Below are 21,631 nucleotides of genomic sequence, written 5' to 3'. Positions count from 1 at the left end.
GTGGGAACCTAACATGAAACAACCTTCCTGGGTTGTTTAGTTAAATAACTAGTATCCATAAAGCACTTAACACCAACTGCAAGTGCTTAATAAAGAGTTGTTATTAATATAATAAATACAGAAGTACTTATTATTTTTTAAATAATAAATTTTAAAAAGTTTATAGTTTACAAAACCTGTGTACCTACACCTTTTCATTTAATATTCACAAAAATCCTGAGAGGCAGACAATATCCCCATTTTAGAGATGGGGACACCTAAGAAAAGAGAGATGGTAACAGAAATGGAATTTCTAGAGCTCTCCTGCAGAGAGTGAATACCTAGTTACTGGAGGTTCTAGCAAGACTACCCTGTTACCTATCATGATAGATGTAGCAGATCTCCCAGCTTTTGGAACAGTGATTGATCTAGGACTAGGTGATTTCTGAGGTCCTGTACTTGGTCACTTATTCACACATACAATATCTTCTTCTTCTTCTTCTTTTTTTTTTTTCCAGAAACTGTTCAGAGATCTAGTGGTAGAGCATAAACAAACAAGCAAAAAAAACAAACAAACAAACAAAAAATACACAACAAAACAAAACAAAACAAAACAAAAAAACCCAAAATCTCTGCCTAAAAATATACTAACATATAAAATACCATGTATAGGACATATAATATAAAAAATAGAAAAATTAAATATGAAAATATGTAGCCTGATTTTATTTTACACACCCTCCATCTAAGTACTCATTAACTCCCACCCTCCTTTCCAGCCCTCTCCCCAAATGTAAAGTATCAAGAACTAGAACTTTCTGTTTCAGTTTGTGTGCCACGCCCTCAAGGTTTATTGGAAGCTCGAAATCCAGAAAAGTGAGTGGGTGGGGCCTTGGAAGTTCCTGAAGGTGGAAGGAGAGGCGGCGGAACTGTGTTGCGAGGGTTGTGTTTCTCAGTGGGAAGCCAATTCTGGGGACCGGTAGTGGAAGCTCTGAAGCTTGGTTCCGGCCACCTCAGCAGGAAGCGGAGACGCCAGCAGCTGGGTCTCCGGGAACTGAGAGAGAGACCTAACTGTGGTGGCGGCGGAGGAAACCCAGAGGACGCCGACTGCCGGGCGGCCCAGCGTGGGGTTCCTGTAACCTGCGAAGATGTTGTTGCTCACGATGATCGCCCGAGTGGCGGACGGGCTCCCGCTGGCCGCCTCGATACAGGAGGACGAACAGGTGAGCTACCGGCTCCCCGCGACCCCAAGTCCCTGCCGGGGGTGGGCTGTGCTCTCAGCACTTGGTTTCTTCTCAGGACGCGGGAGACCCCTGTGACTTCCCGGACACTCCGGTCCTCTCTGAAGTGCTTTTTTTTTACCTTTTGGCTTTGGAGAGACGACCTGTTAGAAGAAATCTGCTCTGAAGGCGGAGGTGGATTTGGGGGTTACCTGTTTCTCTTGCAACGAGCAGACAGAACGCCCTGGAGAAGGGAGTGGTTCCGCTGATGGGGGTCCCCCAGTGCCATTCTTGGGGGACTTGGTTAAAATCCAGGACGTCTAAGTTTTGGCTGCTGCTAAGGTTGACCGACAGGCCCTGGGTTACACCAGCTCCCGGATTCTTCAGCTCCAGCACCTGATCCTTGCCCTCGCTCGCCGATATCTTTTGAAAGCGGGTGAGGTGGTATTGCCACATAGAGGCACCTGTCTGAAGTTCAGTTCCGCACCTTCTGTCAAGGTTATGCCCAATCCCCGCCTCCTTCTATAGATTCTTACCGTTGGAGGTATAGCCCCTGGGTTATCTTCCTGTTGCGCTTTCTGCCTTCACCTTACTATTTTTCTTTGCCTTTTCGTAGAGTTTCCTAGCAGGCAAATGGCAGATCTTAGCCATCTTTGTGTTTGTGATCGCTTTTACAACAGCAGCTTTATGCTACTAAGTGCTCAAGAAGGTATTGGATTGATGAAAAAACAACAACAACCCAGACATCTTGAAAAGGAGCTCCTTTGTGCCTTAGACGCACAAGGGAAAGTTTTTGGTGTGAAGCAAGTTTCTAGAGCAAGGTTGGGAGGTCTCTGAAGAAGGGAGGCTGAGAATGAACTGTTTATAACACGTTTAAAGTAACCAATTTCATCCTACTTTCTCATACAACCTAAGTAGCTTTTGGACGAAAACTTCAAGGCTTAAAAATAAGACGAGTTGTAGGGGGGAAAAATGTTTGCACGTATCTTTTCTTGGACTTTTTGTTCATATATTCGTGAAAAATAAATTATGAAGCACACCCAATGTGCCAAACCTGGTGCTAATGCAGGGGATTAGCGCACACAGTCCCCACTTTCCTGGGACTTAGAGTTTGGTGGAAAAGTCAGACAAGTAACAATTATAACGGAGTGTACCTGCTGTGGACGAGGACGAAGGTTTGGTTAAACATGAAAAGGTATGGTCTCTACGTTGAGTCGGGGAGATCAGGAAACTCTTCCCAGAAGAAATGACATTTAAACTGACAGCAGCGTCTGGTAATAAGGGAGGCTTCTCTTTGGTTGTATGCATTTTTAGGTTTGATATAGAAATGTGTTTACTTCCACTTTTAGAAGAACAGTGATACAGATTTTGAAGTTGCAGGTCATGCCAAGTGAAATGTTTTCTGTTCATTCAACAAAACAAGTTTAAACATTGATATAAAATGTGAAAAAAAATGGAGCATGCCCTGAATTTTAAATTGTGAAATATTTTTCTCTTTTCCAATTTGTTAAGATTTTCTAGGAACACTCTGCAGAAGGAGTGGAAGTTTTAAATGGAGCATGATTTGGAAGAGTGGGATGGTGTGGCGAAATACTCTTTAAAGGATGTGTCTTTTGACTGAGAAATAGTTTTCTCAAAGTGGGGGAAATCTGGTCAGCTTTCCAGCTATTGCATTGAATTCCAATGTGGGCAAAGAATACAAAATGGATTTGAAGTTAAATTAATATTAGTAGGCTCCGACTCCCTACCTTGATACTTTATTGAAAAATTGACATACTATTGTGTGTTTCTTAATTTAATGACAGATTAGGTATCCATCTACCAAAATGGGTTGCTTTGTTCAATTGACAATCACAATATTTTTTGTGATTGTAATCCCATGGTGATTTCCTTTAGAAATGTTGACTTTGAATGATAAAGCATTAAACTTTTATTACCAGCAAAAATATCAATTGTAGACTAATTTTTACCATTACAATAGTATACAGAATATTTATAGAATGCTGACTACATTCTATGCACTGTGCTAAGCCTGTTAAGTGCATAATATCATGCAATTTTAACAGCAATAGATACAGTTATTATCCCCATTTCTAGATAAGGACGCTCTGAAATTTAGGATGGATCTCTTGAGTAAAGTCACATAGCTTATAAGTAGCACAACCAAAATTTTTTTTTCTTTTTTTTAATCCTCACCCAACGACATGCTTAGAGAGAGGAGGGGGTGGAAGAGAGAGAGAAACATGGATTGATTGGCTTCTGTACATTTCCTGACTAGGGATAGAACCACACCCAGGTATGTGCTCTGACTGGGAATTGAACCGGCAATCCTACAGTGCACAGGACAGTGCTCAACCAACTGAGCCACTCTGGCTGGGCACAATGCAATTTTTTATCCGGGTTTCGTAACTTTAGCACTGTTGACATTTTGGGATGGAGAATTCTTTGTTGCGGGAAACTGTCCTGTGCATTGTAGGATGTCTAGCAGCATCCGTGCTCTCTACACCTTAGATGCCAGTAGCACTACCTCCGGCCTCCCTCCAGTTGTGACAACCGAGAATGTTTGCAGACATTGCCAGATGTCCTGGGTGGGGGGTGGCGGTTGGGGCAAAATCAACCCTGCTTTGGAACCCTGGTTTTTAATCAATATCTGACTCCAGACTAGAGCCTTCGTATCTACCCACCACACTAAATTTACAACCTTGTGCTATGACTTTTTAATAATGTATTTACATCTTAGGAGTCCAGAAATAATTTTTTAAGAAATGGATATCTCTACCAAATACTTTTATAGTAAGTATCTTAATTGTCCAGGTCAAATAATTCAATGTACCTTTTCAAGTATTTACACTGATAAAATAGAACATATTTTAAGTAGTTACTAGGTGCTAGTCCCTGTACAAGCTGTATTATTACTGCAGTTGAATGGTTATTCAGATAATACAATAGAGAGTAAAATAAAAAAATATCAGCAGATTGTCTTATGCATTGTTTCCTCTGTGCTTAACTAGAAGCGTAGGTCTAGGGCCGTGGCCGGCAAACCGTGGCTCGCGAGCCACATGCGGCTCTTTGGCCCCTTGAGTGTGGCTCTTCCACAAAATACCGGCTCTTCCACAAAATACCGACTTCTGCTCATGGGCCACGAAGTTTCAATCGCACTGTATGTGCGCTCCTGCACGTGGTATTTTGTGGGAGAGCTACACTCAAGGGGCCAGAGAGCCGCATGTGGCTCTCGAGCCGCAGTTTGCCGACCATGGGTCTAGGGCAATAGAGAGATGAACTTTTCTTTTCAATCCTAGAGTCCCTAACTGATAATCTATTTTTTCTTTCTTCCATTCGCTGTTTCTCCTTTTCAGGTGTTTGCTGTTTTTTCACCTACCTTTCTGTTCTACCTCAAAATGAAACATACTCTCTTCTCTTTCATTTTGCCCCAGCTCTGTGGACTTGAAGAGCTAACCTAGTAGGCAACAGATAGCTCCAAAAAAAGCATAGTCTGTTTAGAGTTGAATGAGTTTTGATTAATTACCTTACTGTAATTAAGAGGAAAATGGTTGGTTTTGGTGCTTCTGGCCTTTGACCAGTTGAGCTCATCAGGAATTTAAAAATGGTAAGCGTTTATCTAAACATTCTGCAAAGGCAAAAGATGGCATTTGATACAACTAGTTGTTCAGCAGTCCTAGTGACACCAATGGAAATTATTGCAGTTGTTTGGCCAATTACTACCCTGTACTTTTTATATTATATACAGAACCACATCCTAAATATGCTACTGGATGAACTCAGATTAGTTTCAGAATTTTTCAGACATTCACATCCTCTCCATTATTGGATTACTAGCAGATACCTTTCCTTATAGTGTATAAAAGGTTCAAGTCCATTTTAGATAAAGTAGGAAACAGAATTAAGATAGCTAATCTAATTATTTTTAGGTAGACTTTAATCTTGAAAGCAAACAGGGTTTATCTTTAACATAAGTTGTGCTTATGTTGTGAGACCTAGATTTAAGCTGCCACATGGTATCTTGAACACTTTCTATGAATTTGACTTAATATTAAATGGTAAAACATGACCTGGATGGTGTATCTGCTATTGCTGCAGCAGTTTTAATTGAAGAGGTGGTATAGCATGCTTAGGAGCAGGAACTCGGAGCTAGACTGCTTGGGCTCAAATGCTAGCCCCTTTTCTTCTTGACCCCAAGCCCTTGAGCAAGTTTGACTTGTCAGATATAAAATAAACTTTAAGGTGCTCATCTGCCTTTAGCTGTCAAAAAACTTAACATCTGTGGTTGTGGGTATCTTTAAAAATAGCAGTGTATGAGCTCTGTGTGCAAGATCCTGATTTAATTCGTTTCGGGGTGGAGATTGTGTATGAGTATTTTTTTTAAAGATCTCCAGGTGATTTTATTGTAAAGCCAAGGTTAAAAAGCATTAATCTACATTAATATTATTTCTTGGCACTTTAGTAGCGTTTCCAACTTTACTTGCATTCTTTTTATCTATTGTTGTGGGGTCAGAACTCTTCTGAATGCTACATAAGGGCATGGGGAAGCAAACAGATTGGCAAATACCATTCAAACCTAGGAACCTAGGGTATTGTTCACTAGTTCAAAGCATGTGATAGTGTTCAGTCTCCTTTATTGGCTGACCAGTCATGAAAAAAAATTTTTATATATATATACAAAGTGTCCCAAAAAATGTATACACACCTGAACAGCTGATAGCTCAATTTTGAAAATGAAATGTATTTTAATAAACACTGCCTTTATAATTATTTAAAGTGTGTGTATACATTTTTTTGGACACCCTATACACACAAACACACACACACACACACGCAATATTGTTTAATGATAGTATATAATGTTAATTATTTCAAAGTGTTAATATATAAAACTATATATACATACATACACACACATGTACATGCATATATATACATTTATATGTGTTGATATAGAAATATTTCTCAAGTGAATAGCATTATAACAAATCATTGCCATAAAGACAGTGCTGAACAAGATAAATATACAAATTGATAGTTCTAGTGGTCTCTGCCTAACTCCCAGGTTCACTTGTTTACTTTCATATTTAATTGTTCAGTTTACCATTTTATTCTCATTTATTTTATTTTTTAATTGAGGTATAATTGACCTGTAACATATTAGTTCCAGGTATACAACATAATGATTTGATATTTGTATACACTGTGAAATGGTCACCACAATAAATCTAGGTACCATCCATCACCATACATAGTTACTTTTTTAAAAATATATTTTATTGATTTTTTACAGAGAGGAAGGGAGAGGGACAGAGAGTTAGAAATATCGATGAGAGAGAAACATCGATCAGCTGCCTCCTGCACAAGGGGATGTGCCCGCAACCAAGGTACATGCCCTCGACTGGAATCGAACCCGGGACCCTTCAGTCCGCAGGCCGACGCTCTATCCACTGAGCCAAGCTGATCAGGGCCATAGTTACTTTTTTTTCTTGTAATGTGGACATTTAAAATTTACTCTCAGAAACTTTCAAATATGCAGCACAATGATATTAATATTAGTCGTCATGCTGTATGTTAGATCCACATGACTTATTTATTTTATAACTGGAAGTTTGTAACTTTTAATCACTTTCATCCGTTTTGACTCACTACTCCCTCTTCCCCCTGGCAACCACCAATCTGTTCTCTGCATCTGTGATTTTGGTTTTTTGTTTTGTTTTGTTTGTTTTGTTTTTTAGATTTCACATATAAGTGAGGTCATACAGTATTTCTTTCTCTGACTCACTTAATGTAATGGCCCTCAAAGTCCATCCATGATGTCACAAATGGTAAGATTCCATTTTCTTAATGGCTGAATAGTATTCTGTGTATGTATACCACATCTTCTTTATCCTTTCATCCATTGATGGACACTTAGGTTGTTTCCATATCTCGGCTATTGTAAATAATGCTGCAATGAATATTAGGGGTGCATATATCCTTTCTGATTGGTGTTTCTTTTCTTTGAATAACTACCCAGAAGTGGGATTGCTGCATCATATGACAGTTCTATTTTTAATTTTTTGAGGAACCTCCATACTGTTTTCATAGTGGCTGCACCATTATATATTATCATTAAACAATATTGCACATACATTTACATTCCCACAGTGAATGAGTGTTCCCTTTTCTCAATATTCTTACCAACACTTGTTATTTCTTGTCTTTTTGATATTAGCCATTCTGGCAGGTGTCAGGTGGTATCTCATTGTGGTTTTGATTTGCATTTTCAATTCACCATTTTAAATATAGCTATACTTACTTGTACATTGCTTATCTGCCATTGAAATAATTTTTATTGCTTCCTCGTTTTTACTCTTAGCTCAGCATTTTACTATATAGAATTTTAAGATTTTACTTTGTTCTTTCTCAATACTCAACCTCAGATCCAGACTGATAACAATACTCTAACCACTGAGCATACTGGCCAGGGCTGGAAAATTCTTAAATGAAGGTGTCTTCTTTCAGGCTTTTCGGGACCTTCAAAAGTACCAGAGTCAGGCTAAGCAACTCTTTCGAAAATTGAACGAGCAATCCCCTACCAGATGTACTTTGGAAGCTGACACCATGAGTTTTCAGTGAGTATAATCCTGATTTCTTTGTGATCATTTAAGTATGAAATACAGTAAATGTAAGTAACATGTGATGAGAATAATTTTTTAAAAGTAAGATAACTTTAAAAGTGTAGTCTCTTCATGAAGCCACTTCCCTAGCTCTAATTCTGCAAAACTGAAATCTTGGTTTGTTTATTCAACTTGTGTCTAGTGAATGCTATACCTGTCATGCAATAATAGATCGCTTTTGCTTTAGGAACTTCATAGAACCAGACACATTCAGGTTAGTACCATGCTCAAACATCTGTACATATATATAAAAGGCTGAGTGTCTATCCTTCCCCATGACTGTTAGCTATGACGCACACTGACCACTAGGGGGCAGACGCTCAATGCAGGAGCTGCCATGACACTCACTGGTCATTTAAAAATAAATGGCACCATGGACCTGGCACCAACAAACCAATACTCGGCTTTGTCCAAGTGGGACACAGGCCCCGCCACCACCCTGGAGCAACACCCCACCAAATTGCAGCCAACGCTGCCAAGACCCCATGGCGCAAAATGCAGCCCACAGCCCAACCCAGCCCAGAAACGGTGGCTGTGGGCGCCGGGTAATGACGTCACGTAGCAACGCCCGGCCTCCTCTCCCTAGTGCCTAGCCTCCTTGCAGTTTCTTCAGCCCAGGAACACAACTTGCTTTATAGCCAGGTGGAAACATTTTACAGTTCAACCAAAGTTTGTGAAGCATTTTCTCGTGCCTCATCTCATTTGATCCTCACAGAAGTTCTGCAGTAGGTACATAGGAGACTCAGTAGAATCCTATTTTCTTTTCATTAGCAAGACAACAGAGATTTAGAAAGCTTAGAAACTTGACCTGACTGAAAAGAAGTAAGAAATGGTGGACCTTGAAAATGACTTCAGGTTTTCTCACTGCTCAGAATAAACACTGCTGCAGTTAAATATTTTACCCTTTGTTCTCCCTGCGTGATCTACAATAATAATCTGCTTTGTGTTGACATTTACTGCTGTGTTGCTGACAATTATCTGAAAGAGAAGTTGGGGTGCTTCACTGGCCTAGTTTAGCTAAATCAGAAAGCAGGTCTAATTAAGCAAGTTTACCTATATACTAGTGGCCTGATGCACAAAATTCATGCACGGGTAGGGTCCCTAGACCTGGCCAGTGATCAGGGCCAATCTGTGGGGCGACCAGCAGGACAATCGGGGTCCCCACTTGCACCCACCTTGGCCTGGTGTGGCCCACTCACCTGCTCCACCATCCCGCCGCAGTCCCACTCTTGTCGGGGCTCATCGGGGCCAGCAGCACCTCCACTGCCGCCCACTGCCAGCGCTGCATTGCCGACACCCACCATGTTACACGCCACCCCTTGGTGGTCAGCGCACATCTATTTCCCGGTTGGTTGAACTCCTGCCTGTGGAGACAATTTGCATATTAGCCTTTTATTATATAGGATATAAAAGGCTAAGGTGACTCTTGCAAGCATGGTACATATAAAAGCTCTCACTGGTGCAAATCACACGTGTGTGTTTTCTATTTGTCATTGTCGATTGTGAATTTGATTGACACTTCTATTATAGAGAAAGGGCAAATAGCAATATTAAAATATTTCTTCTAATTAATTTCCTTTCAATGTGCACAAATCCGTGCACCAGGATACTAGTTTACTAATAGTGTAACCTTGAACAACTCATATATACTTCTCCAGGCCTCAGTTTCCTCTATAAAGTAGGGAAAGTAATCATAGTTTTTATTCCATGTAAAGGGAATCCATGTATATCTCTTAATATCTTGCCTGGCACATAGAGAATAGTTAGAAGTGTTACTTATTACTTAGGAAAAAAGAGAATTATAAAAGACACTTCAAGAGCATCTCAATCCTTGATTATAGATAATGCATACAGCTGAGAGAGGGATCAAAGGCACTTTATTGGATTTCAAATGATATACAAATAATTGGTATTAAATGTTTAATACATGTCAAGTTTGAAGGTGATAAAACAGGAATGATTAAAGAAAAGAGAGGATAAGAGAATCAGAGGAAAAGAAAAAAGGATTAGCTGAATAATGTTGCTATTTTAGGAACTCGAATACTAAGGTATCTGGGAGCAGCCTTGTGTATTTAACTTAAAAGGAAAAAAACAAAAACCTCCACTCATCAAAAACAAGCAAATAAGTATACAAAAACAAAACAAAAAACCCTGGCCTATTGGTTAATAAAGTAGTGGCATTAAGTTTCATAAGGTATTAATTTGTGTAGTATATAAAACATTTCCTATAAATCTAATTTTTAACATCAAAAGGTTAAAAGCACTTAATTATATAATACCTTTATCTCTACTATAGGTTAGGAAAAAAACAACAAAAGATAGGACAGCAGTATTATTACCATCATCAACATTATTTTAAAGGGCCTGAGTGATCATATAATAGACTAGAAACACTACTCTGTGGAGTCCTAGGATGCCTAGGAGTAGGGCAGGGGAGGGGTGGGGGACCCATAGATGCCTCCTTAAACTAAAGAACATATTTTATTTTCTGTACATATTGGTCTTCTGAATGTAATTTTTGCTGAAATAAAGACTACAATGGCCAAAATACATTTGAAAACCACTGAGTAGCCTAATCTTTCCAAGAATATCTCAGACATGTAATCACGTTACCAGAAAGGGGACCTGGCCCTGAGCGGGTCTGCCTAGGGGCGGGCTGGTAGTGTGTGGGTTCTGGACTTCATGCAGGAAAGATTTCACACCGCGAGTCCAGGTGATTTTCAGAGGACAGTTATTAAAGCTGGGGACAGTGAAACAAGGAAGGGCCTAGGATAGAAGAAGCAACAGGAGAGGGACTCGGTGGGGAAGTGAGCCTAGGCTGGGCTGCTTTGGCTCACTAATAAGTCAGAGAAAAGGGGGACAGAGTCAGGGGGTTACTGCCTATTGCTCCCTGGTTGCAAGCCTTGTGGGGTTCCTTAGAGTTTAGGAGATACATGCCTGTGGGGGAAGTAGAGAGGGCTGGGAGAGGCACCCAGGTGCTCCTGGGAGGGAGAGCATGCCCTGGGACTTTGCATGTTTTAAAGTCTGGGGGTTTATGAGAGAATCTCAGTAGAATATTCATCAGTTTTATGCTGGTGCCAAAATAAGATTTATTTCCTTAACTTCATCTGTCCTTGGGTACAGTTGGGACAAATGGCATTAATTGGATTTCTATCTGTCTCCCCGATTAGGGTGATTTAGGCTATTTACCTCTGGTTGGGGAGGAGACATGCAAACCATTTACTCTTAAGTGTCTTTGGTTTAGGGGCAATAAGATTATGGGTTTTACTAGATGGCTATAAACTGCTTGTTTAACTACCTGCCTCAGTTTCCTTGTGCTGCTTGTCTGGGCTTAGTAGCTCATCTCAGTCATAGCCCCTTCCAGAATGTGGGGAGCTCACCTCTCACAAGAGGAAGTCAGCTCTGTTACTGGGCAGTTTCCAGTTGATACAGAGTCCTCCTACCTTGATACCAGGGGATATTGTTAGTTCTGAGGTCATTATTGTCTGTAAATAACGTTAAATTTCAACTTTTAAGTATCCATGACATTTTTAGTTTCACTCTTTTCTTACAGCTGAAGGAGTTTAAACTGTGTATACTAATTACCATACATAATCAAAGGATGGATGGAGTCACAACTCCAAGATATCAAGAAAAAGCCTTAGGTATTAGGATATTTTAGTTGAAGAATTATATAGTGAATAGACAGTTATACTAAACATGTCTAAGTACTCCTTTTGGAATATACTTCTAATAACGGAAAGATGTTTGCTTTCTGATTCCAAGGATTTATTGCTTGAAATTGGCTTTCTGATTTAGTTAGCCTCCCACGGCTTAGGTTAAAATATCTTTGAAAAGCTTATATGGCACTGAGAGTCTGCTTCAAATTGTCAGAAAATTGTTACTGTACAAACAACTTTTTTCTTTTTTGTCTCTCTCCAGCTACATTATTGAACAAGGAGTGTGTTACTTGGTTTTGAGTGAAGCTAACTTCCCTAAGAAGTTGGCTTTTGCCTTCCTAGAAGATTTACATTCAGAGTTTGATGAACAGTATGGAAAGAAGGTGCCCACTGTGTCTAGACCTTATTGCTTTATTGAGTTTGGTAAGTTTTTGTTCCTCACCTTTCTATCAAGGGAGCAAAGAATATGGAAAAGCTATTTGTTATGCTGACGATTTTCACATAATTTTACTGAAGTTTTGGATTCTGCCTCTTTCATTCCACCTCTTTTTGTCCTTTTAAATGAATGGGCCTTTCTTCTTATAAGTAATTTTTGCTAGTCTTTTGACCTTTTCCCCATAGAACTTGTTGCCCTTTGCCCTTTTTGGTTATTTGATTTGATTCTTCATTAGGTCAAGTCTACCTAATCCTATATAATAAAGAGGTAATATGCAAATTGACCCTCATGTCCTCATGTCACAAGATGGCCACCCCCATGTTGTCATAAGATGGCTGGCAGGGGAGGGCTATTAGGTGGGGGACCAGGCCTGCAGGGGAGGGCAGTTGGGGCGATCAGGCCGGCAGGGGAGCAGTTAGGTGTCAATCAGGCTGGCAGGGGCGTGGTTAGGGGGTGATTGGGCTGGCAAGCTGAAGTGGTTAGGGGCAATCAGGCTGGCAGGCAGAGTGGTTAGGAGCCAGTAGTCCCGGATTGTGAAAGGGATGTCCGACTGCCGGTTTAGGTCCGATCTCTGTTGGATCGGGCCTAAACTGGCAGTTGGACATCCCCCGAGGGGTCCCGGATTGGAGAGGGTGCAGGCTGGGGTATGAGGAACCCCAGCCCCGTCCCCCCCCCCCCCCCCCCCCCCCGCATGGATTTCATGCACCGGGCCTCTAGTTGGTATATAATAGCCAAGTTCTTTTCCCAAGCAGACACATACATACACACTCACAGTAAGGCTCATTTTATGGAGGTCAGAATTTGGAAATCAGCAAGATTTTGGGTGTTTTGTTTCTTTTAGAAAAATAAGATTCTCTAATTTTAAAGAAAAGTACCAGAAGATAGATGGCATTGGGGGATAACATTTACTACATGCTGAAGTAGTGAGTATGGGTGTTGATATTTGTATAAGAATTATAGACTCAGCATTGCTCAGCCTCGTTAAAGTATCTGATGGTAGTAGATCAAAGGAAATGTCCTAGTACAGCAAGTAGAAAAAGTAAGAAGGCATACCTATGGTCAGCCTTCACTGCTGACATTTTTAGTTAAAAGAAAGAAATTGGTTTTTACTATCTCTATATTTCTGAAGTGTTTCAAGTTTTCTAGATAAGGACGTCAACTTGTTTTTTAGAAATAAATAAAGTTTATCAAAATACTCCAGTGTTTTATAACTCTCCAAGAGCTGATTGCTTTAATGTATGTGATTTTTAATTTTATGTTTGTAGACAATAGCAGTCTAGTAAACCAAGAAGAAAAATAAGACTGCTTTGTCAAGGTCACACAGGAAATAATTGGTACACTCAAGTTAGGTTAAAGGATTATAGACAGAGACATGAACGGGTTATAGGTGTACTGCAAGGTACTGGGGCGCATAACACAGTAATTGTTACCATCCCCAGGCCCAAAGGAATGAGAAAAAGAAGCAGTTTCTGGATTGGGGAAGGAGAAAATTCATAGAGAAGGCCAGCTCCAGTGTAAGTTGGTGGAGGGACATTGCCAGCCCAAGGTGACTTTTCAGGGAGGAGCTAAAGGATTAAATACCCTGATGTTACTGTTTGCTCTTCTTTCCTACTCTTGGGGCTCCCTCTTTGGCTCAAAGCTATGGGGTAAGGAGCCCATTGATGTAGTCCACGTAGGTCAACTTCCCAAGGCAAAAGCAGGGTGCAGAAGAGGCAAATGAGAGGTATCCAGCACAAATAGCTTAAGATTTTTGTTAAATGTTGAGATGTAATCTTTAATAATAAGTCATTCTTCTATAGTTCTAAGAAATATAGACATGGCCTAAACACAAATGAAGCTGCAGTTTTATAGTGTTATTTGGGAAATTCCCTAATACATGTCTGCTTTACCCGAAGTTTACGAACAGAGTGAAATTGGGATGAATGTTAAAGAAAATACTTTATCACTCTTTTGCCATGTTTGGCTATAAAAATGCTAGATTGTTGCCAGCCTTTTTTTTTTTTTTTTTAGGAAATGTGTCATGTTAAGTAATGAAACCGTAAGAGTCTCATAATACAGTTGGAAAATGTCTGCTTTCAGGAAAGGCTTACTGTAGTGAGTCTTAATTTCTCTAAGGATCCTGAAAGTAGCTACTTCTAATTTGCACTTTGAAGGTGTGCAAAGGACATTTCTCCTGCATAGTCATCTAATTATATCTTTACATTTTACAAATGAAGAAATCAAAACTCCCCTTTTGATACTCATTCAATAGCTTGGTTAAGCATGGTTAGTAGCAATCCAGCACTAAACTCAGAACTCCCTAAACCAGTGATGGCGAACCTTTTGAGCTCAGCATGTCAGCATTTTGAAAAACCCTAACTTAACTCTGGTGCTGTGTCACATATAGAAATTTTTTGATATTTGCAACCATAGTAAAACAAAGATTTATATTTTTGATATTTATTTTATATATTTAAATGCCATTTAACAAAGAAAAATCAACCAAAAAAATGAGTTCGTGTGTCACCTCTGACACGCGTGTCATAGGTTCGCCATCACTGCCCTAAACCCTATTTCAGTATTTTGATGGACATGAAAGAAGTTGTTTATGGTCATTTTTCTCCATCATTCTAGAGACCTACATTCAGAAAACCAAGAAGCTATACACTGACAGTCGTGCTCGGAGAAACCTAGGCTCCATCAACACTGAACTGCAAGACGTGCAGAGGCTCATGGTGGCCAATATCGAAGAAGTGTTACAACGAGGAGAAGCACTCTCAGGTAGTAGCTACAAGTCATATAAGTCTTATGAAGAGATGGTTCTCATTCCAGAGGCAAGGATAGCTTATATTAGTGTCACTTTCATGCTGTCAGAGTCTATGGAGCACTGTAAGACTTCATTTCTCAGAAACAGATGACATTATAAAGCTTCCACTATGATATTATTTTGTTAGCATGATTAGATTTGTTGAGTTGAAACAATAAGGGTCTCATTCCATATCAGAAGCAATTACTATTTCCAAGATATTTACAAAGTTACGTAAATATTTACAGAAACACTTACATAAGTGAGCAGAAATGAAAAGAAGAATGAGAAGAAATTGTCAATTGCTGTGGTTTCCTGAGTAGCCACTTGGGGAGATTTTACTGCTGCCCGATCAAATGTTATATAATCCTCTGCTGAAAACTTTAAAAACTCTGACTGTAAGATGAGATTTAGTCTGGTCTCAACTTACTTTTAATTAATTCAGTCATTATTATTGTGTACTTGTAATGTGCAAAAGCATTGTGTCCTCTATACTGGGAGGTAAGGAGATTACAAACAACTCTCCTTCTCCCTAGTTACAAACATTCTGACTCAGTCAGGTCATCCTGGACCTGTTCTTTAAATCTAGGTAGGAACTACCTCTATGAAGAAGCCTTTGCTGCCCTGGCCAGTGTGGCTCAGTTGGTTGCATGTCAGCCCATGCAGCAAGAGGTTGTTGGTTAAATTCCTGGTCAGGCCGCAGGCTCTATCCCCAGTAGGGGGCATGCCAGAGGCCGCCTCTCATCAATGTTTCTCCCTCTCCCTTCCTCTCTCCCTCTAAAATCAATACAAACATATTTAAATAAATAAGCCTTTTCTGATCCTTATAGTCCATATCACATTAAATTCTTTAAAGCACTTAGCTACATATGGTGTTTTTTAGCACATAAATTCTTTAAAGCACTTAGCTACATATGGTGCTTAACCAACACCATATGGTGTTTGTGTATATGTGTGTATGTACTTATTTATGAAAATTTCCTGAAATATATATGTTGGTATTAATAAATATATTTATACTTCATATATTTATTAATACTAAATATGTATTTATATTTAATGTTTAAATGTTACTTAAGTATTTAAATGTTACCTATGTTTAATGTGGACATGTACTCTTTAAAGGTAGTGCTTATGTTTTATGTCTATTTCATATATTTCTTTTATGTTTCTCATAGTAATGATCACAAATAGATGTCTTAAGAATATTTCTTGAACTTAACCTTTCTACATATTCATGAATAAATTTTATTATATATTGCAAATTTTAACCTTTATGTTACTAGGAAGCAGTTGTCCAAGCATATAGCTTCACACTGTAATTTTAAGTGAGTCTGTGTATATTTTTATCATAACAGACTTACAGTTTCTACTTGTGATAAAGTAGACCACAGGAACTTTTTAAAAATCCAAAATACATATATTGGTGAGTTCATCAGAAATGTAAAGAATTCTCTCCTACTGCTTTGCTGGCTGCTACAAAGCTGAGATGCTGATTGAAAAAGAAGTAACTTCATCTGATTGGGAAAATAAGAAACATTGTCAGAATTTTATAGATGATATAAGAAACAAACATCAATGGAACACTTTGTGCTAGACAAGATGGTAGGGGGACTACATATATTTTATTTATTCTTTAGAGCAATCCCAGGTAAAGTGGGTGGTGTCAAACCAGTTTTATAGATAAAGAAGCAGAGACTCAGAAAGGTTGAGTAGCTTCCTAAAAGCCACACTGCTTTTTTGTTGGCCCACGGAGTTGTCCATTTTCATTGTATGATAGTTTTAAATAGACATATAGGCAATGAGAGCTATAAAAATGTAGAAGGAAGTAGATAAATGTGAACTGAGCAGGAAGGATTCTTGAAATTTGATACATCCAGAAGGAGTGCAGAGTGGTATTTTAAGAGGAAGAAAAACCATTTCTGAATGGATCATATTTGAAGGACAATGAAAAAATAAGCCTACCTCATATGTTTTCTTTCTCTTTAAGCTTATTCATAAGAAGAATCCATCTTTTATGTCTTCTTCTCTAATTTTTAAAGTTGTATAGCTAGTCTACTTTGCATTTAAGACCCAATAATAGTTCCTGTGAGTTCTTTCAGCAAGACCAAATTATGACCTTTTTTACTGCCTACATATACCTATTTCTCTTAAGTCATAGGTTTTGTCTTTTCATTCAAAGGTGTCACTGTAAATTTCAAAAATATAGGGATCAAAAAACATGTTTTGGCCATCATTGTATCCTCTAGCACTTCACATGGTGTCTTCTCATATTGGCTAAATGACTTCTCCAAGCAGTAGCTTTGTCTTAATGACATCATGTGCTTCTAAATGTTCTGGTGCAGAGGAATTCACTTAACTATTACTTATTTCATATGACCTAGTACTTGTTCCTCTGTCCAGTTAGTCTCAGCAGACTTAGATTCATTTAGCAAATATTTATTTATTGCGCACTGACTATATATGCCAGACTCTGTCCTAGTTACTGGGAATATAGCAAAATAAACACAGTAGTTAAAAACCTCTGTCCAATGAGTTGTGCACTCTAGTAGACTGCATTGTCATGGTTATTTCTCATCCTGTAACTTCTTTTTTTTACATGACTAGGTGTTTTTCTTACAGGACAAGTTCTTACAGGACAAGTTGATAATTTAGAAGTAGCTGTCATGCCTGTGCTATTAAGTAATGCCACATTTCTCAATCAACTCCAAATATTCCAGAAGCATTCTCTGAGGAAGAACAAACATTCAGATTGCAAAATAGTTTTTCAAAAACTTAAAGAAGTAAAAAGTTTGATCAGAATTCATTTATGTCAAATTGAGAGTTTGTTTTTATTATTAAAATATGCCATATATTTAGTCCAGTCTAGCTTTTATCTATCTGGCTATTTCTCTAATTGCTCAGTTAACAATTATAAGAAGATAATGACATTACAAATGTCATTTACTTGTAGGGAAAAGAAATGTTGCAAAATATTCTAAAAAGCTTAATTTAGTAGATATTGGTGGTTTTCTAGCACCTATAAGAGTCTCTACAGTGTGGAGAATCTTAGACATTTGGCAGCATTCATCATTGAGATATAGCTTAATACTCAATGGCTGGTTCATTGGATTTCCTGGTTATCTGAATGTTATTTTACATGGATTATTATTTTTCAAACTATGAGGGAATATAATTTAGACCATTGAAAGATTATGGAAATGCTTAACGTCGGCTAACATTTCTCAGATGTTTACCGTATGCAGGCATTTGCTCACTTTACAGGCATTGGTGTGTACCTATAAGCCTATGATATAGTTTCTGTTATCCCCAATACATAGATGATGAAACCAGGGCTTTAGTGAGGCGGAGTTACATGGCTGATGCATCTGAAATTTGACCAAAGAGTCAGAGGCCAGAGCCTGCACTCCTAACCACTTCACTATGCAGCCTCAAGAATTTGAACATAACTTGGTCTGATCATTTTAAAATGCATTGTAGATTTTTCAGTGCTTTAGGATCATGAATTAATCAGTACAGGTAACCTTACCCTTAAAATAAAAATGATCATTTAAGCATCGTGGTTGTTTGGTATAGTGCCACTCCTTTTGGTTATTTTTATGACTTCATACGTTTGATAAAATACTTCCATGGACTAATTAGTGTTTTCCTTTCTTCTTCTTTGACAGCATTGGATTCAAAGGCTAACAATTTGTCCAGTCTGTCTAAGAAATACCGCCAAGACGCGAAGTACTTGAACATGCGGTCCACTTACGCCAAACTTGCAGCAGTGGCTGTGTTTTTCATCATGTTGATAGTGTATGTGCGATTCTGGTGGCTGTGAAGTAGTGAGCCCGGTCACTGGCAAGGGAGAACCTAGACCCCAGCAGGTGTGTGTTTTCAGGAAGCTGAGCTCACAGAGATGTGTGTTAGAATCCAAGTGGAACTTCTGCCTTTAAGGACCTTGCAAGAAAAGACAAATCCTGAAAATGAAAGGTTACACCTCATTTAATGAAGCTTAACCCTATGGGGAAAGTCTCTTTTGGGGGCAGAGGCTTTCTCTGGGTGCTAAGCTGTATATGTTAGGGAACAGTAGATTGTTTTATTTTGGGTATTTTTCCCCTCCCAGTGTTTTACATTTTTAAAACAGCACTGACTGGGGCATTCATTCTTTAACGGAGCCATCAGTGAGATTTAACTAAACCAACCTGTGCTAGCAACAGGCTGAAATTCCTGCAGAGAAGGCAGCCCTCTGGGAAGTTCTTTGACTCTATCTGATCAACATTCCTTTTGTTGGTGACATTTGTGATTTTCAGTAATCTGAGTTTCCGATGGCCTTTTAAATAAGACTCCAGTGTGTGAAGGTTAATTGCTGTGCAGCAAAGATCTTGTCTATTGGCCCCTGTAGGAAGTTAACCTTTGTTATTTTCCTTTTATATTTTGCTTATTGCACAATTGCTTTAGGGTTAAACGAATTATATTAAGATGCCTTGAAATTCTATTATAGCACTCCTTGATTAAGAAGCTAAAATGTTTTCTGTCATTTATTCCTTAAAAGACTTAAATTAGTTTGGGACATTCTTAATTTTATTTTTCAACGTCTGGTTTATATGAAGAGTGAGGATAGCATACATGTAGTCAGAGGCCCCTGACTTGAGGAGAAGAAAGGCCCAGTTCCTAACTATAGCTTTGCCCTGCCCCTTTCTCACTGTCTCCACTACAGTCTTCCCCACTCTCTCCCTCTTGTCACAGTTGGCTGATATTTAAAAAATTATTCTGTGCCCAATAGTTTCATGTCCCATAGGCATCTTCTCAGGACAGTCTCAAATTTCAAAATGGAGAATGTTCAGTTTTGTGGTTAATTAAATTTAAAGTTTTGCAGAGTGACTATTCAAACTACTAAATACATTTATCTGAGAAAGTCTGAGGGCACCTCACACCTGCGTAAGTTTATATAAATTCTCTGCGAATGACCTAGAGCTAGGCAACTCATTTATAGTGACTTCTAGTAACAAATAAAAGTACCTATGATGTTTCCCCTTTTTGCTCAGGGATAATGGGGAGTTTCTTTTACCTTCTGAGATTGAATTTTCTAAATGGGAGAATAGGTCTTTTAAATATTGTCACAAGGGCCTGCAATATAACCTATAACTCCTACAAATACTGCAAATATTTCTTTAAATTGTACAGGAAAATGAGCCATCTTCTTACCTCTTAACATCTTCAGAAAGAACTTTAACCAGTGAGCAATTTTATAACTGTGGGCTCATCAAAGCTACTGTCTTGATTCCTGATAGAGAAAAATAATTCTATTTCTTTATAACAAGGCGAGGAGAAATGCTTATTTTATTCCTGATAATTTACAGAACTAGAATACATTTTTTTCTTTCCATTTTGGACCTACATCTGCCAATTGGAGTTTTGTGCATGAAATATGAAGTTACTTTTTATAGAGAATAAGTGCTTTTAAGTCTCCAAAGGGCTTGTCCCTAGGTAATGATGTTGGTAATAAAAGCCTGTGAAAGGCTGAAAACTAAGTAGAGGCACCGTAGCATTTGGTGCTTCTGTAGGAGTGGAGAGTGGCAGCTCGCTGTTGAGAGTTGCATGCTGTAACCAAGTGGTCAGCAGTGAAATAAATACTTCTAGAATGTTCCCTTCAGCGTGAAGTGTTGTTACCTAGTTTATTTATGTCCCTATCACCTTCTAGCTATTTTTCTACATAAACTCAGTGGGTTAAAAAATGAGAAGGGGGATTATGGAATGACAAATAAAGGAATAAGAGAATGGTTTAAGATTATGATGGTAGAAAAAGAACAAGACTGTCATAATATGGCTCCTACTTCTGCTCTTTATTAGAGGTGGTGGGAAGGGAAGATCTGACTAGATGAAATGTATCAGCAACCAAACAGCCTTCTAGAATAGAATGTGTAATTAGTGTGCAGTGTTATTGGGGCCACATTGAGAATAGATACTGAATTCTAGACAGAGTCAGTGGCTTATACAGAGTCATGAGTTAAAAGAATAAGGCACATTTTGGGGATTGTAGTTAGTTTGGTTCCATGGACCTGGTAGGGTAAGTGTAGGCAATGGGGACTTAAGGAAGAAGAGCTAGACTGGCCCACTGTCATAAAGGGGCAAGAGATGGCATCAGGTTTGTAGTTTCAAATGATCATTCTGGCCATAGTGTAAAAGATACATTAGAGAGGGATAAGCCTAGAACTAGGAAGAGGAAACTAAGGCGCCACCCAAGTTGGAATGAGACCTAGGAGACATGTTTCAAATGATTTTCAAGAAAGGAGTTATCCCAGGTACCAAATAAATAGTAACTCATATTTACATAATGCTTTCTTAGTTGGGAGCTCATTGAATTCTCCCATTGACATTTTGAAGTAAGTACTGTTCACATAACATGAATAAAGACACTTTTTACTAAGGATACCATTCTGAGGCAGAGAGAGTTAATTTGTGCGAGGCTGGAGAGCTAGAAAGTGATGGGCTAAGCTTTGAACTCGGCAGTTTGGCTCCAGAGTCCGCTTCTCTTCATTATACTATACCACCAAGTGGACAAATAAGTACCAAAAATGTATTTTGAATTTAGCAATTAGGAACTTAATCATAGAGACAGAAGTCAAATTGCAGTGGGTTGAAGATTGTGTGAATTACTAGGAAGTAAAGATGTGGAATTACTCTTAAAAGTAGCTTTTCTGGCTGTTGTGACACTGAACTTCCCAAGATGCTTATTAAACTAAGAAATCTCACAAATGTTAAAAAATATTTGGCATTGTACATACATCTGCTCATTTAAATGTCTAACTGGTTCTTACGCTATGTGGAAAGCCTTTGAAAATTTGATGAAAGGTATGTGCCTTTACCCAGAAAAAAACGCATGCGTATGTGTATACCAAGGATCA

General features: G+C 38.7%; 1 protein-coding gene across 1 annotated transcript; it reads left to right on the top strand.

Moving 5' to 3' along the window:
- The first annotated feature begins 936 nt into the window (after positions 1–936).
- On the top strand, positions 937–20,386 carry SEC22B (SEC22 homolog B, vesicle trafficking protein). Its single transcript, XM_006097467.3, has 5 exons — positions 937–1,202; positions 7,707–7,816; positions 11,783–11,943; positions 14,570–14,716; positions 18,410–20,386. The coding sequence occupies exons 1-5, from the start codon at positions 1,128–1,130 to the stop codon at positions 18,562–18,564; spliced, it is 648 nt and encodes a 215-aa protein (XP_006097529.1). The 5' UTR covers positions 937–1,127; the 3' UTR covers positions 18,565–20,386.
- Positions 20,387–21,631: the final 1,245 nt, after the last annotated feature.

This window comes from Myotis lucifugus, unplaced genomic scaffold (genome assembly GCF_000147115.1).
Source record: "Myotis lucifugus unplaced genomic scaffold, Myoluc2.0 scaffold_203, whole genome shotgun sequence".
NCBI classification, from domain to species: Eukaryota; Metazoa; Chordata; class Mammalia; order Chiroptera; family Vespertilionidae; genus Myotis; species Myotis lucifugus.
Note: the sequence above shows the minus strand (reverse complement) of the source record. Positions and strands in the feature narration are given on the sequence as shown.

Coding starts and splice junctions, on each gene's coding strand:
- SEC22B (XM_006097467.3), top strand. CDS start 1,128: ATGTTGTTGCTCACGATGATCGCCCGAGTGGCGGACGGGCTCCCGCTG. Junction 7,817..11,782: donor GCTGACACCATGAGTTTTCA/GTGAGTATAATC, acceptor GTCTCTCTCCAG/CTACATTATTGAACAAGGAG. Junction 14,717..18,409: donor ACGAGGAGAAGCACTCTCAG/GTAGTAGCTACA, acceptor CTTCTTTGACAG/CATTGGATTCAAAGGCTAAC.